The 17,203-nt window shown below is 45.7% G+C and overlaps 1 protein-coding gene across 8 annotated transcripts in view; it reads right to left on the bottom strand.

Moving 5' to 3' along the window:
• Nucleotides 1-17,203, bottom strand: part of LOC138764397 (tropomyosin alpha-3 chain) — a 66,298-nt gene that overhangs the window by 35,027 nt on the left and 14,068 nt on the right. For 5 of the 8 annotated variants that reach the window (XM_069940261.1, XM_069940262.1, XM_069940260.1 and 2 more), the window contains exon 3: nt 6,388-6,521. In XM_069940261.1, the coding sequence (XP_069796362.1) occupies nt 6,388-6,521 (134 nt within the window). Of the gene's footprint in view, nt 1-6,387; nt 6,522-16,924; nt 17,154-17,203 lie in introns of those variants that run through there. The other 3 variants (XM_069940266.1, XM_069940264.1, XM_069940265.1) reach the window with 2 other exon arrangements.

Here is a 17,203-nt window from a genome sequence, read left to right as displayed (position 1 = left end):
CAGCTTATCCTGTAATCAACCTATATTTTAGTAGTAACCAGATCTTTGCAATCCCCATTCTGTAAAAGTAAATGAATCAAGTTTCTGCAATTGTGTCCAATGAGAGTATAAAAACCTGCACCAAAACCATGCTCAGATCAGCCTTGACTGGTGTCCTGATGTTCTGTGGAGCGGAACAGCTAGACTAGGCTCACACACGCACAATGACTATCTGGTTGGAGTGGAGATGGCAAGAGTCAGGGAGGCTGGTACCCTGCCCCCCCCCCCCCCCCCCCCCCCCCCCCAAGCAGAGTCCCGTCTCCAAGTAGTCGAGAGTTTAGTACACAGAAGTGTGCTGTCGTGTCTGTATCACAGGCTGGTACGGGGACACTAAATTCCTCTGAGCAGAAAGCCCTGCAAAAAGTAGTCCAGGACCTCACAGGCAAAACCCTCTCCACTATCGAGAACATCTACGGGGAGCGCTGCTGTCGGGAAGCAGCAGCCATCATCGAGGACCCGCGCCATCCGGCACACGCTCGATTCTCACTGCTGCCGTCAAGATAGAGGTGCCGGGGCCTCAAGCCTCGCGCCCACCGGGTTCAGGAACAGCTGCTACCCCTCCACCATCAGACTCCTCAATGACAAACTCAATCAGGAGACTCGCTTAAGGAGTCTTACTTTGCAAATTAATTATTACTGTATTTTTTTCTGTATTGCAGTTTGTTTGCATTTCCTTCTTGTTTACATTTTTCTTTTGTATACACATCTTTTCTGGAGTACAGTTTTTTGTTTGCACTATCAATAGTGAAGATTCTCCCTGTCCCGCAGGAAAAAGGATCTCAGAGTTATATGTGATGTTATGTATGTACTCTGACGATAAATCTGAACTTTGCATTACACCGTGAGAATAAAGCAGGCCATTCAGCCTGTGGCACCTGTCAGTAATACATCTTTACCTCCTATGGTCGCTGCAAGACCTGCCAAGTTCTCCAGCACTCGTGTTTTTACACCTTCAACATAGTCATGGCAGATCATGTGTCTGTGATAGTACAGGATACTATCTCCAATGTATATATTTGTATATATTTGTTTATAGTTCTTGTGATTGGCTGAGAGTCATAGCCATGCCTAATGACGGGTCATAAAGGGCTGCTTCTAACCAGACCCAGGTCCGTCTGGACTGGTCCACCGTGCTGTAATACGCTCCAGTCTTTTGCTGTTTGAAGCCTTAGTTTGAGCTAACAAGTCTTTGGTTCATTCAACGCGCTACAGTGTCTCATTACTATATTCCCATGCTCTCTCGATATTCCTTGAAGCTTTTTGCCTCTCAAAATTTATCTGCCTCTTTCATAAAGATATGCAACACCTTGTGCCATGGGAGAAAACACCTATAATTCACCATACTCCAGGCAAAGAATCGTCCCCACCTCAACGGTCTCTGCAACGCGCGACTGTGGTCCAGGACACAGCCAAGGAATCGTTTGCCCCGTCAGTATTGCGTACCTCTCCCATTCTTCTTCACTTCCATTGCCCCTTGGATTTTACATTGGTACCTCAGTATTTTCCCTTTGTTTTCAAAGTTTTTTGTCAAGCAATTCGGGGAGAGACAGTCCAACTACCGACGGCTCCATATAGGTTTTAAATGGCCTGTTAAAGGAGCCGACGATGGTTTATTTCAAAATCCTGGGCCCAAGATGGCGATGCCCATGATCAGCAGATGTCTCGAGGGGTTGGAGACACTGGGGATGAAGAGTACTGGTGCAGGGTACTAGAACCCCCCCCACCCCAAACTCTTTGAGAAGAAGCAGAGGAGACAACTCGTGGGACAGTGACCATGGCGGCGATCTAGTGAGGGGCTCTGTAGCTAAGAACAAACAGGCAGTGGGCTGTTTGGGGATTCGAGTTAAGAAACCTGTGCAGGCCACGGGCTGCTGGCAATTGCGGTCAAAGGACTCGCATCAGGTTGCAGACTGCTGGAGGCTTGCTGAACCGGAATGTGAGAGGGTGTCGAGGGCGTCCTCTCCCCGACTGCCCACACATCTGAGCTCCCAACGCCCAGGTTGCCCACCCATCTGACCGGGGAGAGACCCGCGGTCAGGAGCTCGGACAACCAGGGAGAGGATCTGCCGTCGAGAGCTCAGATGAGCGGGCGGTCAGGGAGAGGACGCTGAAAACCTTTACAGTATTCAAAACAGCGCATGATGAACACAATCTCTGCATCGCGAGAGAGCTGTCAGTGCACTGTGTATTGCAAGTGTGGGAAACATCGGAACTTGAAATTGGAAGTATGGATTCTAATAATCTTAGTAATATCTTAAATTGGAACATCATAAGCCAGGAAATGTTCAGAGGGATATGGGCTGAATTGAAATAAATGGCTCAGCCTTGGCTAGCATGGCCAAGTTGGACCAAAGGACCTGTTTCAGGGCTGCAGAACTCTGTGACATGGCCCAAGGAATGAGGAAAGGTCATGGCTCCTACCCCAGCTTGCTACTCTCTGAATGGTGCAGATATAGGGAGAGAACAATAGCTTGGTCTGGTGTTAAGAGGTCAAAGCAGAAACCATATGTGCACAACAAATTCCCACAGGCCAAAGAAGTTTCAGCCTCTCAGCAAAAAATCTGGATGTATTTGTCCAGAGTTTATGCCACTGTTGGCCCAGTGGCTGAGAAGGGTAACACATCCAATGAAAACTAATCACTACACACTCAGTAGAGATCTCATCTTCTTGTCTGGGCAAGAGGCCTTATAGTCGAGCGAGCCTGAGGTCGGTAGTAGGTAAATTACTGGAAGGTATCCTAAGAGACTGGGCATACAGCCAGGGACTGATTAGGAATAGTTAAACAGGGCTTGGCGTGTGGAAGGTCATGCTTAACCCATGTGAGTTTAATCGAGGAGGAAAGCTAATGAAGGAAAGGCTGTGGGTGTTGTCCCACATGGGAAGTCAGTCAGTAGGATGGTTCGTACGGTCGGTATTCGCGGTGAGGTAGTAGACTGGATTCAATGCTGGCCTTTATGGGAGAAGCCAGAGAGTGGTAGAGAATGATTGGTTCTCAGACTAGAAGGCTTAGACTACTGGTGTGCCTCAGAATTTGGTGCTGGAAACACACAGGCTGAAAAAAAATGGTTGATGGAATTTAATGAATTCATTAAATTCAAAAAACATGAGGAGTTGCATTTTGAAACGACAAACCAAGGTAGGACATACATCGTCCGTTAATGGTAGAGCTCTGACAAGTATGGTGGAACAGAGGAATCTGGGAATAAAGATACACAGTTCCCTGAAGTGCCGTCACAGATGGATATAGGGTTGTAAAGACAGCTTTTGGCACATTAGCTTCATAAATTAGTATTGAGTCCAGGCATTGGGATGCTTTGATAAAGTTGTATAAAACATTGGTGAGGCCGGAAGATAATTTGAAAATACAACAATGGTATATAGAAATGAATAAATGTATTCCATTAGAAAAAATAACATATAGTTTAAGAAATAATATTGAAATATTTGAACAAATATGGGAGCCTTACATGAAACACAATAGAGAAAACCTACCGGGGACATTCACTACCTAAATTAACGAAAGGAGAAGGAAATGAAAAGAATTGACTCAGTGGAATTTCTTGTTTATTTTTATTGAATGACAACATTGTTTGACTAGTTTAATGTATCCTAGATTTTGTACTTTAAATGGACGGGGGTGGGGGGGAGGTAGGGAGGGTGGGATGGAAGGAGGGAAGAAAATGGCACTGTATATATTTGAAAAGGAAAAAGTATGTATCATGGTTAATGTGGTTTATGGTGTGAAAAATAAAAAATTTAAAAAAATTTTAAAAAAACATTGGTGAGCCCAAACTCGGAGCATTGTGTGCTTTTTGTCAGCTTGCTACAGGAATGATATCAGAAAAATTGAAAGAGTACAGAGAAGATTTACTGGGATGTTGCTGACGTTTGAGGAACTGAGTTATACAGGTTAGAACTTTATTCCCTTGAGCGTAGAATAATTGGGGGTGGGGGTGGAATTTGATAGAAGTATACAAAGTTACGAAGGACATAAACAGAGTAAATGGAAGTCGGCTTTTTCCACTAAGGGTAGGTGAGGTACAAACCAGAGGGCATGGGTTAAGGGGGAAAAGTTTAGAGGGAACATTTTCCCCACACAGAGCTGCCACGCTGAAGTGGTGAATACAGACTCAGTCTTAACATTTAATAAAAATTTGAACAGGTACTTGGATGGGAAGGCTATTCACTGGGTGTGGGTCAGTGGGACTAGGCAGATTAATAGCATGGCACAGTCTAGAAGGGCTGAAGGGTCTGTTTTCTGTGCTGCAATGTTCTATGGTACGTGTCATGTGGGTTTAGACATTGGCCTCAATGTGATCTCTCTATTGGAGTGTTAACACAATGAATGGGGCTGCTGAGAACACAAAGGACAATGCCTCGGCTGTTAGGTCCAGGATGGAGAGTGGTACGAGCTGATAACAATAGACTGGAGATGGCCCAAACACAATAGGGCTTCGGCCAACAGTGAACCTTCCACATTAAACAGGCTGTAAAAAAGCATTTCAACAAAACAAAAGCAACCATGTGATCTTTCAGGCTATCCTGATGATACCTGCGATTGGTACTTCAACACTATCTGGAACAGGACATAAGAATTTTCACCTTGCTGCACAATGAAATTAAGTATAATTTACTGCAAAGAGGCACTCAATCCATTCAGGCCACATAAGCATGTTGAACAAGCAGGTCTCCTCTACACTGGAGAGACTGGGAGATCGCTTTGTTGAGCACCTCAGCTCTGTCCACTGCAATAGCGTGGAACTCCCAGTGGCCAACATTTCAATTCCTGTTCCACTCCCTTGCTGACGTGATTCTCCGTGGTCTCAAGCACTGCCAGACTGAGACCACCCGCAAATTGGAGGAACAACCTCATATTCCAACTGGGCACCCTCCAACCAGATGGCATTAATATCAGCTTCTCTGGATTCTGTTAAGCACCCTACCACCCCCCCCCTTCTTTATCGCCTGTCGCCTTTCCCCCAGCTCTCTCTCTTCCCTTTTCCCTCCTCCTTTCACAGAGCCAAAATCAATTCTCACCTCTTCTTTCATCATATCCCATTAACACCTTTTGTTGGCCTGGACTCCTTCCCCAGTCAGCCTTGTCTTTATTCTGACCCATTCCCGTCCTTTGCTTATTCCTTGAAGGGCCTCAGGCCTGAAACGTCGGCAACAAATCTTTACCTTCTAAGGATGCTGCGAGACCAGCTGAGTTCCTCCAGCGTTTACTGTGTGATTTGAACAAGAGTCTGCAGATGCTGGGGTCGAGTGCAATGCACAAACATGCTGGAGACACTTATGGTGTTCATGGGAAGTGCAAGGATTCCAGACGAAGGGCTCAGGCCCGAAACGGTAGTTAACTTTTACTTCCTGTGGATTCTGCATGACTTGCCACATTTCACCAGCACTTTTATGTGTTGCATCCACACAAACAAACTTTTATTTCATGTTGGATTTATTAATTATTTTATACGCACCAGCCGGTTGGGATGGGGATCAAACTCAAGGGCTATAGCTCATGGGACAGGAACTTAAACCAGTATGATATTGTACCAATGCTGCTACGTTTCACAGATACTGAGTCAGCAACCCCCAGAAATGGAATTTCTTTCAGGCTCACCTGAGGGGCAACTTTCTCACCCAGAATGGCTGCAACAGGATGCCGCAGAACCACTGCATCACAGAAAAAGGCCATTTGGCCTTCTAGTCTGCATCAAACTATTATTCTGCCTTGTCCCACTAACCCGCTCTCCCATCCAACTAACTGCCCAAATTTTTCTTGACTGTCAAAATTGAGCCCACATTCACTGCTTCAGCTGGCAGCTTGTTCCACACTCCCACTACCCTCTGTGTGAAGAAGTTCTCCTGAATGTGCCCTTTAAACTTTTCCCTTTCACCTTGAACCCATGCCTCTCACCTAACCTCAGTGGAAAAAGCCTGCTTGCATTTATTCTGTCTAGAATTTTAAATACCTCTGTCAAATCTCCCCTCATTCTCCTATGCTCAAGCGAATAAAGTCCTAATCTGCTTAACCCTTCCCTGCAACTCAGCTTCTCAAGTCCCGGCAACATCCCAGTAAATATTCTCTGCCCTCTTTCAATCTTATTGATATCTTTCCTTTAGTTAGGTGACAAAAACTCCACTCGGTGTTCCCAGGTCCTTGTGTTCTACCTCAATACTCTAACCATGTACAATCACAACCTTCACAAGGCATTGGGATAGATGGATGAAGGAATGAATGGGGGGAGGGCTTAGAAGGAGATGGACCAAATGCAGGGTAATGGGATGAGACCAGAGAGTTCTCATCTCGGCACAGATGAGATGGGCCAAAGGGCGGTTGCGTGACTCACCTCTCGCTTTCATCCGCCGCCTTCTCTGCCTCTTCCAGTTTCTGCAGGGCGGTGGCCAGGCGCTCCTGTGCACGGTCCAATTCCTCTTCAACGAGTTGTATGCGACGGTTCAAGGAGGCTACCTCCGCCTCAGCCTGGAAAAGGGGGAAAATGGAAGACAAGAACAGCCCAGTGAATGACAGGAGTTTTGGGGGGGGGGCGGGTACATGATCCAAGTAACCCCAAGGAAGGAGGCTTCGAGGAAAAGGAAACCTTCACCCTCACTTCATGAAGGGATCAAGCCCAAAATGTTGGTTATGTTTGTTATACAAGGTATGCTGCTTAACTTGCTGAGTTTCCCCATGGAATGGGGTGCCAGAGGAGGTGGTTGAGTCAGGTACTATTGAAGAGAATATCAGACGGATAGGATGGGTTTAAAAGGGTCAAACGCAGGAGGGACTAGTGTGGGTGGGACATTTTGGTGGGCGTGGGCCTGCTTCCACGCTGTCAATTCACCGTGCATTCCCATCCCTTGGAACAGATGCCACAGAGCCTGTTGGCGTCCCAGTTTACAAATCTCACTCTGGGCAAAAAAAACTATCAAGTGGCCACCTGATTGGGCTCTCTGGCGCATGCTTCAATAGTGGGTGAACAATGGGAATGTTGGCTGATTGCTCCTCTCCTCGGCAAGTCTCAAATTTCTTGATTGCAACTGCTCTAGGTGGTGTGGACCATATGTTTTTTGTGGGAATTTTAGTGATAATGAAGGAAAAATGAAATACCCCCCCCCCCACAAACGGGGGGCTCTGTGGCTGAAGGACACACACAGGAGGCGAGCTGTCGGCGACTTCCAGGCTGCGGGGGGGGGGGGGGAGGAGGGGGTGCCAGACACTCACTCATTAGCCAGGCGTCAGAACCACATTTCGAAAGGGTGCTGAGGACAAGAAGGACCTTGAAGGATTCCTCGTTGTGTTGGAGGTTTGGATCTTGGGCTGCTGACAGTTTGAGGTGAACTGGAGTCTTGTGCGGCCGCAGGAGCGCTGGAGGCAAATCCATGGACGCTCAGCGTCTTGGTGTAGACTTTCTTTTGCCTCTAACTGCAAGGGGTACCAAGCAATGCCAATGGCGAATCTTTGTCTGCCTTACAGAGGTGAATCATAGTTTGGCTTAGACTAGAAGGGTTACAGGCCCTGTTGCGTTCTATGGTTGTGATCTGCTAACCACCTTCTTCTGAGCATGTAGGGATGGACAATAACTCCTTGATTTATCAAGGACAGCCAAATCCAGATAAAAATTAATAAAATAGATTTCTCTCCAGAAACAAATCTTGAACCCTTTCTTGCCAAACAGACAGAGCCCCAATCTCAAATCTGTATCAAGGTAGCCCCACTTCCAAGCCAACAAATCTGTCCATGCACTGTCAAACCAAGGCCACTGTTTATTGGAGAAGCAACACCTATTATTCCATCTGATGGCATCAACATAGAATTTTCCGGTTTCTGATAGGTCACTCCTGTCTCCCTTTCTACCCTATCCTTCTGCCTCCTTTCCTCCACCCCTTCCTTCTCCATTTAAAGAGCTAACCTCTCCTCCAACACCTCAGATTGTTTCTACTGTGCCCTCCCATCCATATCCACCTCTGATCTATTGCATGTGACCCTGAGCTCATTCCCCTGCCCCTCCCCTCACAATTTTATTCAGATGCCCGCAAGCCCCCCAAACGTCAGTTATGGATCTTTATCTTTGCTACCTGAAGGGACTTGCTGAGTTTCTTCAGCATTTTTGCGTGAACTAGCAGATCCTCAACTTCCATTTGGTTTCAATTACAGCACAGGGACATTCATGCCTTTGCTCAAGACAGCCTTGTCCCATCACCTTTATGGATGGGGGGGGGGGGGGGAGAGACTGGGGAAAAGAGCACAGGGCCACAGACAAGAGGTAATAGGTGGATAAGGGAGGGAGGGGACACCTGCAAACAGCAGAGAGGATAGCTCTGAGAATGAACTGATGGGGGGGGGGGAAAGAGCTGTAAGAAAGGAGACAAGAGGGATAGGGGGGGTTGGGGAGTGGACTAGCAGAAACCTGAGGTGTCGATGTTAATGCCATCTGGTTGGAGAGTGCCCTTTATTTAACCCTTCGAGTTCCTCCAGTATTGTTTCATTTGAATGTTATTTACCACATACTTAACATTCTAGGCATTTAGTGGGTTATCTTCGTGCATTCCTAATCAGTTATCTAACATTAAAGTCCTGCTGTACTAGACCAGTGAAGTGCCTTGTGTTTAGGTCAAAGAAATACAAAAAGAGATGGTAAAATGCAAAGAACACACTCCTTTCATCACTTCCTCCGTGATAAAGCAGTAGGACTTTATTTTCCACAGGGTGGGAGCGGCTGCAAAGAGACGGCTTACTCCCTTCTCAAGGGCAATTGGGGGCAGGTAATGAGACCCGAGCTTGGATCCTAAAAGACAAATAAATAAGTAGATTTGCCCTTCAAAATTTAGTTAACAGTTTGTTGTATTGAAGAGACTGAAAAAAGAATCTCCTCACAATTTGTTCCTGCCAAAACCCCCTTCCCCTAGATCTTTCACAAGCTGTTAACTACATTTTAGAGGAAGTTGTTTTCAATTCTTTTAGCAGAGAGCAAAATGTTAAGAAACAGATTTTCTTTTCCCTCCCCCAATACTTCCCCTATGCCCAAATATTAAACCAGAAGGCTGCAACCTTCCCTTAGAATCTAACGATTGTGGGACTGATTTAAATAAATTTTACATTTTTAAACCCCACTTGAATCAGAAGTCAGAATTTATTGCCATGAAAACATCATGAAATTCATTGTTTGGCAGCAGTTTTGCAGTCCAAATATTGCTCTATGTAATTAATAAATAATTAAAATGAAAGAATTAAAATTAAAAAAATAAATGTAATTACATTTAGAAATATATATATAAATATTGCCAGAAAATAGGAGAAAGTGAGGTAGTGCCTATGCTTTATTGTCCATTCAGGAATCCGATGGTGTGTGGGACGGGGGGGGGGGGGGGGGGGGGGGGGGGGAGGGGAAAGGAAGAACCTGTTCTTGTTTGTCTTCAGGCTCCTGCTCCTCCTTCCCGACAGGCAGCAGTGTGAAGAGGGCATGGCCCGCCCGGGAGGTGGGGGTCCTTGAGGACAGAGGCTGCTTTCTTAAGGCACCACCTCTTGTAGAGGTCCTCGATGGGGTGGAGATTGACATAATGCTGATGCTGGATGAGTTCACAACTCTCTAGTCTCTTCCTGTCCTGTGCATTGGAACAAGTCAAAACTGCTTTGTGGCTTCACAAAAATCAACAAATGAACTTTCTAAATTTTAAATGTAGACATCCAGCATGTTAACAGGCCCTTTCAGATGGTTTGCAATGAAGTCTGTGCAACTGCAGGAACAATGGAGGCGAATCCACGAACTCTTAGTGGGTGGACTCTAATTTGCTTCTCATTCTCTGACCGTAAGGAGCAATTTCTGCCGATGGTGAATCTTTGTCTGCCTGGTGGTCACACACCAGACAGTGATGCAACCAGTCAGAATGCACTCCATGGCACACCTGCAGAAACTGAAGTCTTTGGTGATATACCAAAACATAAGAACATAACAAATAGGAGCAGGAATCGGCCATCCGGCCCATCGAGCCTGTTCCACCATTCAATAAGATCATGGTTGATCTGATCATTGACTTAACTCCACCTACCTGCCTTTCCCCCATATCCCTGATGTCCTTTTTATGTAAAATTCTATCTAACTGAACCTTAAATATGTTTAATGAAGTCACCTCAACCACTTCCCTGGGCTGAGAATTCCACAGATTCACTCCTCTCTGGGAGAAACAGTTTTTCCTCATCTCCAACTTAAATCTACCCTGAATCTTGAGGCCGTGTCCCCTAGATCTGGTCTCACCTACCAGAGAAAACAATTTTCTTGCCTCTATCTTGTCTATCCCTTCCATAATTTTGTATGTTTCTATAAGATCTCCTTTCATTCTTCTGAATTTGAGTCTAATCCCAGACGATGGAGTATCTCCTCGTAGGTCAACCCCCTCATCTCTGGGATCAACCTGGTGAACCTCCTCTGGACCGCCTCCAAGGCCAGTATACGTTTCCTCGAGTATGGAGACCAGAACTATACACAGTACTCCAGGTGCGGCCTCACCAGGACCTTGTCCAGTTGCAGCATGACCTCCCTGCTCTTGAATTCAATTCCTGTAGCAATGAAGGCCAACGTTCTATTTGCCTTCTTAATAACCTGTTTGTACCTGCAACCCAACTTTTTTTTGCAATTCATGCACAAGCCCTTCCAAGTCCTTCTACACACTGCAGTTTTTCACCATTTAAGTAATAATCTGCTCTTCTATTTTTCCTACCCAAAGTGGAGCATTTACTAACGTTGTACTCCATCTGCCAGACCTTTGCCCACTCAACTAACATAACTTATATCCTTCTGCAGCCTCTCCACATCCTCTGTACAATTTGCTTCTCCACTCAATTTAGTATCATCTGCAAACTTGGCTACACTACACTCTGTCCCCTCTTCTAAATCATCAATGTGAATGGCAATCAGCTACAGGCCCAGCACTGACCCCTGCGGTCTTCCCACTTCCCACTGTCTGCCAATCAGAAAAACACCCATTTAACCCGACTCTCTGCCTTCTCTCAGTTTACCAATCCTTAATCTGTGCCAAGAACTTCCCCCCAACTCCATTCATTTGCATCTTATTGATAAATCTCTTGTGCGGCACCTTATCAAACACCTTCTGGAAATCCAAATATACATCAACCTGTTCCCCTCTATCTACCGCACCCATTACATCCTCAAAGAACTCCAGCAAGTTTGTCAAACAAGATCTTCTCAAATTCCTTACCAAGTACAGCTGCTGGAGAGCCTTCTTTGTGATTGCATTGACATGGAAGTCCTAGAACAGATCCTCAGAGGTGTTGACACCCAGGAATTTGAAGCTCTTGACCCTTTTCACTGCTGACTCTTTGATGACGACCAGCTCGTGTTCTCCTGATTTCCCCCTCAATCAAGTCCACAATCAGCTCCTTGGTTTTGCCAACGTTGAGTGCAAGGTTGTTGTGACACCATTCACCTAGCCTAGCACCTCATTTAGGCCTGGACAAGTGGTCTTGTGCTGAGGAAATGTTCGCTGTAATATTCCACGAAGTGCTTTAGAACACCAAGACGTGATAGGTGTTGAGTTCACGGCAGCTATGATGTCCTCCCCAGTCAAAAAGCATTCCCACTTTTGCTAATGCTGTGCAACCATTCTGTCCTGGAAAAGCTGCCTTCCTCCCCTCTGCCATCGTATTTCTGAATGCACTAATCTATTTGTTTTTAAATGTAATCTTTTTCCCCCATCAGTAACTTGTTTCATATGTATCTTGTTTACCGTTGTTAATTATTTGTAATTCTATTTTATCTTTACCTGAACATCATATCACATATCTATGCAACCTGATTTCTTTTCAAAAAACCAATAAAAAGATCGAAAAAGGAAAAAAAAAGTTTTTTTAAAGAATAAAAATGTAATTTATAGCAATATTTGTGCCTGAGGTGCTCTGCACAACAATTAATTTTGGGACATGTTCATGACAATAAATTCTGAGTCACTCAGTCACCCCATTGTGTCATTGACCACTTCAAGGGGATAGCGGGCCCCCTTGAACACAACTAAACAGTCAAAACTCAGCCGGATTGATGTTCTATCACCTTCAGAGCTAGTCATACCATTGCCACCGCTACTACTACTTCCTCTTCACACAAAATAATCTGCTTTTGCGCGGCCTCCTTTGAGGAACCACAAAATGCAGTGAACCGAACACACATTTGCCATTTGAAACTTGTACACAAAATGGCTCTCTCATGTGCCTGCCCGTGTCTCTTTTTTTAAACACACACAGCCTAATTTTGAACAGAAATATTCATTTTCACAATTTTTAAATAGGAAGGAAACATCCTGTTGGAAGAATGCCCTTATAACGCAAATCTCTTTAAAATTGGGCATAATTTGCATCGTCCTACGAGTTACTCACAACAATTGCTTGCAGGTATCCTGTAGTTTACAAACATACAGACATACTGCACGGCATCAGGCCCTTACAGCCCATGAGTCTGGGCCGCCCGATGGACCTACAACCCTAGTAGGTTTTGAATGGTGGGAGGAAACTGGAGAACCCAGAGGAAATGGGAAGAACTTACAAAGTCCTTACAGACAGCGTTGGATTTGAACCAGGGTCACTAGCATTGTAAGTCTTGCACTAACCACTACACTAAACCATGCCACCACTATTTTTTAAACTGTTAACATACAGAAATATCAAACAAAATACAAGCAGGATACAGGACAAATGATCGAAACCTGCATTTTGACCCGCTTCCTGACATTACCCTCAACCTATCTGCCACACTTTGGGTCTCCTGTTCCACTGTGCTCTTCTTCAAGTTCCTATCCTCCACTCAATAGTGAAATGGTAAACAACGGATCGATGTCTTCATCAGGGTGTGTTGCGAACACCAGCGCCTCCACGGGCATCAGTCTCCACTCCATCAAGGACATCTAGAAGAGGCATCTTAAGAAAGCAGCCTCCATCCTCAAAGGTCCCCACCACCCAGCCCTCTACAGACAGCTACCATCGGGATGGGGTTACAGGAGTCTGAAGATGAACACCCAGTGGCACAAAAACAGCTTCTTCCCCTCTGCCAGCAGACTTCTGAGCAATGAACCACAGACACTAGCTCACTCTCTCTTCTTGCACTACTTTATTTATTTTTAAAATGTAATTTTATAGCAATATCTGCATACAACAAATTTTGTGACATGTTCATGACAATAAATTCAGATTCTGAATTACTGATCCATAGCCAAAACAATCAAACCTTCCCAGCTTAGGAAAAGCCATCAGATGTGATATAAGCTCGCTTCGGAGATACTTCCTTCCTCTGGAGTCAACTGACTCTCAAAAAATAATTAATTTATACACACTTTTTTCAGATCCTGCCTGACCTTCTGAGTATTTCCATCATGTTGCTTACTTCACCTGAGGTATTATCCATAAAGCATAGAACGAGGCCCAACAGATCAATACCAACGTAAATCGTCCATTCATTACCTCACCATATTAATATCCACACAACACACAAAAGTGCTGGAGACACTCAGTACGTCCTGCAGCGTCCATAGGAAGTAAAGGTATATAACTAACTTTTCAGGTCTGAGCCCTTCATCAGAAAGCAGGCAGGCTCCTGAATAAAGAGTTGGGAGGTGGAGGAGGGAAGAAGGGGCAGGTCACAGGCAAGAGGTGGATAGGGGTGAGAGGGCAGAAGAGAAAAAAAATGAGAAGTGACAGGGGAGAGAGAAGAAAGGAATGGGGAAATGGCGGAAAGGAAACAGAGGGATAGGGAAAGATATGGGGGAGGGGTCTAACAAAAACTGGAGGTCCGCCCCCACCACTCATTACTTCTCTTCTGCCCTCCCTCGCGTCCCTCTCTATCCCTATCCCTCCAGCTCCCCATCCCCTTCCCTCTCCATTCAGATGCACCCCCCCTCCCTCACGTGGACAGCCGGGCTTCCTCCTCCGGGAACTTCCTTCCCAGTGAATGGGACCCAGCCAAGGGCAATTCCTGGAACTAATTGCAGCCCATTTCCTCACCTTCCTGCATCAAAAACTGCCTGACATCGAAACAGTGGAGAGAAAGACCAGCAGTAAACCATACAATTATCTCAAAAACAGATCTTTCTAGGATTTGATCTAGGGAGTTGTATTGCACAGAGGGTCCCCCACAGGCAGAGGACATGTTACACACAGCAATCATCTTTCGGCCCACATGTAACTTACACATGGACAAGAAAGGCCCTACAAATTAAGAATCGCAAAGTTGATTCGATAACTAAGAAGATATAATTGACATGAAAGGCTGAGTAGGCTTAGATCTCTTTACTCCAGGAAACAGAAGGCTGTGGGGTGACCGAGACAAACCTTCAAGGGTGCGTGAGGTGCAGCTGTTCCTATTTTGGGCCAGCGTACTTTTTTCCAATTGCTGCTGACACGTGTGGGCATTTGAGAAATGATAAAACTCAATTTTACCCCATCCTTGACTTGGGATCTCTGATTCTCAGCACATGACGTCACAGGATTGTGCATGCGAGCTTTTTGAAAAAAGATAAGTCTATATACGGGAAGGAAAGATGAGCAAAACCAGAGCGATCTTATCACTGCCACGCAGAACGTTAACACCCTGCAGTAGCAGTACAAGAAGCTTTCCGATGAAGTTAGTGGGGTGGGTGGGAAAAGAGGTCAAAACTGCTTTGTGGCATCACAAAAATAAACAGATGAACTTCCTAAATTTTTAATTTAAGGCATAGAGCATGGTAACAGGCCCTTTCAGATCTGGAGCTCAGGTTGCTGATGGTTGGCAACAAAGGTGTACAACTGCGGGAATGCTGGAGGCGAACCCATCCACCTTCAGCGTCTCTGGGTGGATCCTCTTTTGCTTTTCTTTCTCTGACTGTAAGGGGGACATTTCTGCCAATGACGAATCTTTGCCTGCCCAAAGGTAGACTTGAGGAATTTTGTGTAAGATCACATTTTCTGTTTTATTACATGACCATAAAAGAATTTTGAAGGGCAATTTCTAGCCATCATCTAGTAAAATCGTCATCTGGATAATTTAAGAGAAAAAGGACACAAGAGTTGGGAGAAACTCATCAGAACCAGCCATGAAATGGATTTTAATGTTTTTTAATTTTAACAATATAGCACAATAGGCCTTCTGGCCCATGAAACCCGTGCTACTCAATTAACCTACCAACCCCATGCGTTTTTGAAGGTGGAAGGAAACTGGAGCACGTGGAAGCAACCCACACAGATTTGGGAGAACGCAAACACTCCTTACAATCAGTGCTGGATTCGAACCCAGGTCGCTGGCGATGTAACAGCCTTGCGGTAACTCCTCCACAAATCACTTCATTCAGTTTCTTCTGAATTCAATTCAGCCACCCAGTCTTGGGTGGAGCATAATAATCACCCCTTCACAGTAAATATATTCCTACTGACCTATCACACCGCATCCATTTGCCAGAGGAAGCCACAGAGATGGGTACGATCCCAACGTTCAAAAGGATATATGGATAGATGTAGAAATAGAAAGGGTTGGCAAACTTTTTAAACCATCGACCTCTTCATGGAATCCTTGATCTCTCATTGACCCCAAAGCATGTGAAATAAATAAATATTATCAATAATAAATTTCTCTATAGCCCTGACGTTTATCAGCCCCTTGGATAGTCCCATTGACCCCCAGGGGTCAATATAGACAACTTTCCCAATCCCTGGTGTAGATGAAAGGCAGACTTGGGACCAACCCAAAATGCTCATTTGATCAGAATGGACAAGTTAGACCAGAGGGCAGATTCCATGCAGAATAACTCTGTAACTCAATAGCCACCAGGCAGCACTTGCACGCTCTCTCACCATTGCCTCGGTGGGATTCTCAAGATCCACTCAATTTCATCTCATGGCAGCCTTTGATAAAACATGGACCAAACACTTGAATTCCAGTGGACACACGAGAGTATTGTTGACGTCAACATGAACGAATGCAACAACAAAACCCTTGGTAATGTAGAACCAAGCACAGAACAGGCCCTTCACCCACAATGACTTATGTAAATCTACTCAACGATCTAAACCTTCCCTACTTTACACCCATAATCCACTATTTTTCTTGCATCCATGTGCCTTTCTAAGAGACTTTTAAATGTTCCTGTTGTTCTAGCCTCCACCACCATCCCCTGGCAATGCAGTCAAGGCACCTACAACACTGTATTAAAAAAAACTTACCCCTGATGTCTCCCCTAAACTTTCCTCCCCTCGTCTTTACATTCGTCCTCTGGTATTTGCTAGTCATCCTGGGAAAATGGTGCAAGTTGTCCTCTCATAATCTTGTAGACCTCTCATCCTTCTTCGTTCCAAAGAGAAAAGCCCACAGCTCATAACCATGTAACATCCTGGTAACTTCCTCTGCACCCTCTCCAAAGCTTCCACATCCTTCCTGTAATGAGGCGACCAGAACTGAATACAATATTCAAGAGTGGTCCAACCAGAGTTTTATAGAGCTGTAACATTACCTCACGATTCCTGAACTCAATCCCCCAACTAATGAAGGTCAGCCTTCTTAATTCTCCTATCATCCTGCCTGCCAACTTTGGGAGATTAAAGGTGGGGGATGGGATTAAGAGTGGAGGAAGGAATTAATGCTGGGAGTTGGAAGAAAATAAGGGGGGGGGGTTAGAAAGTGATTCAATGTAGGGGAAGGGATTAAGGGTGGAGGGAGGAAGGGATTAAGGGCGGGGGAGGAAGGGATTAAGGGCGGGATTAAGGGTGGGGCAGGGAGGAAGGAATTAATGGCGGGAGGAAGGGATTAAGGATGGGAGGAAGGGATTAAGGATGGGAGGAAGGGATTAAGGATGGGATGGGGAGGAAGGGATTAAGCGCGGGAGGACCCCAGACCTTACACCGTGGAGCTGACGCACCTGCTCCCGGGCCTTGCGCTCGGCCGCCACATCCTTCTGCAGCTGCTCGGCCCGCTCCTCGGCGATGTCCGCCTGCTGCTGCAGCACCTTGATCTTGCGCTTCACCGCTTCCAGGGAGGTGGCGGCGGCCATCGGCGATCCGAGGAGGAGGAAGTAAGAGAGGGAGGGAGCGAGAAGCCAACCCTCCACTGGGCTGCCTCGCTTCCTGGCGCTGTCACCGCCGAGCCCGGCATCTCCAGGAAGTGACGTACGGCGAGGGGCGGGGAGGGAACCCGCGCG

Source organism: Narcine bancroftii, chromosome 5 (assembly GCF_036971445.1).
Source record: "Narcine bancroftii isolate sNarBan1 chromosome 5, sNarBan1.hap1, whole genome shotgun sequence".
In the NCBI taxonomy this organism is placed as follows: Eukaryota; Metazoa; Chordata; class Chondrichthyes; order Torpediniformes; family Narcinidae; genus Narcine; species Narcine bancroftii.
Note: the sequence above shows the minus strand (reverse complement) of the source record. Positions and strands in the feature narration are given on the sequence as shown.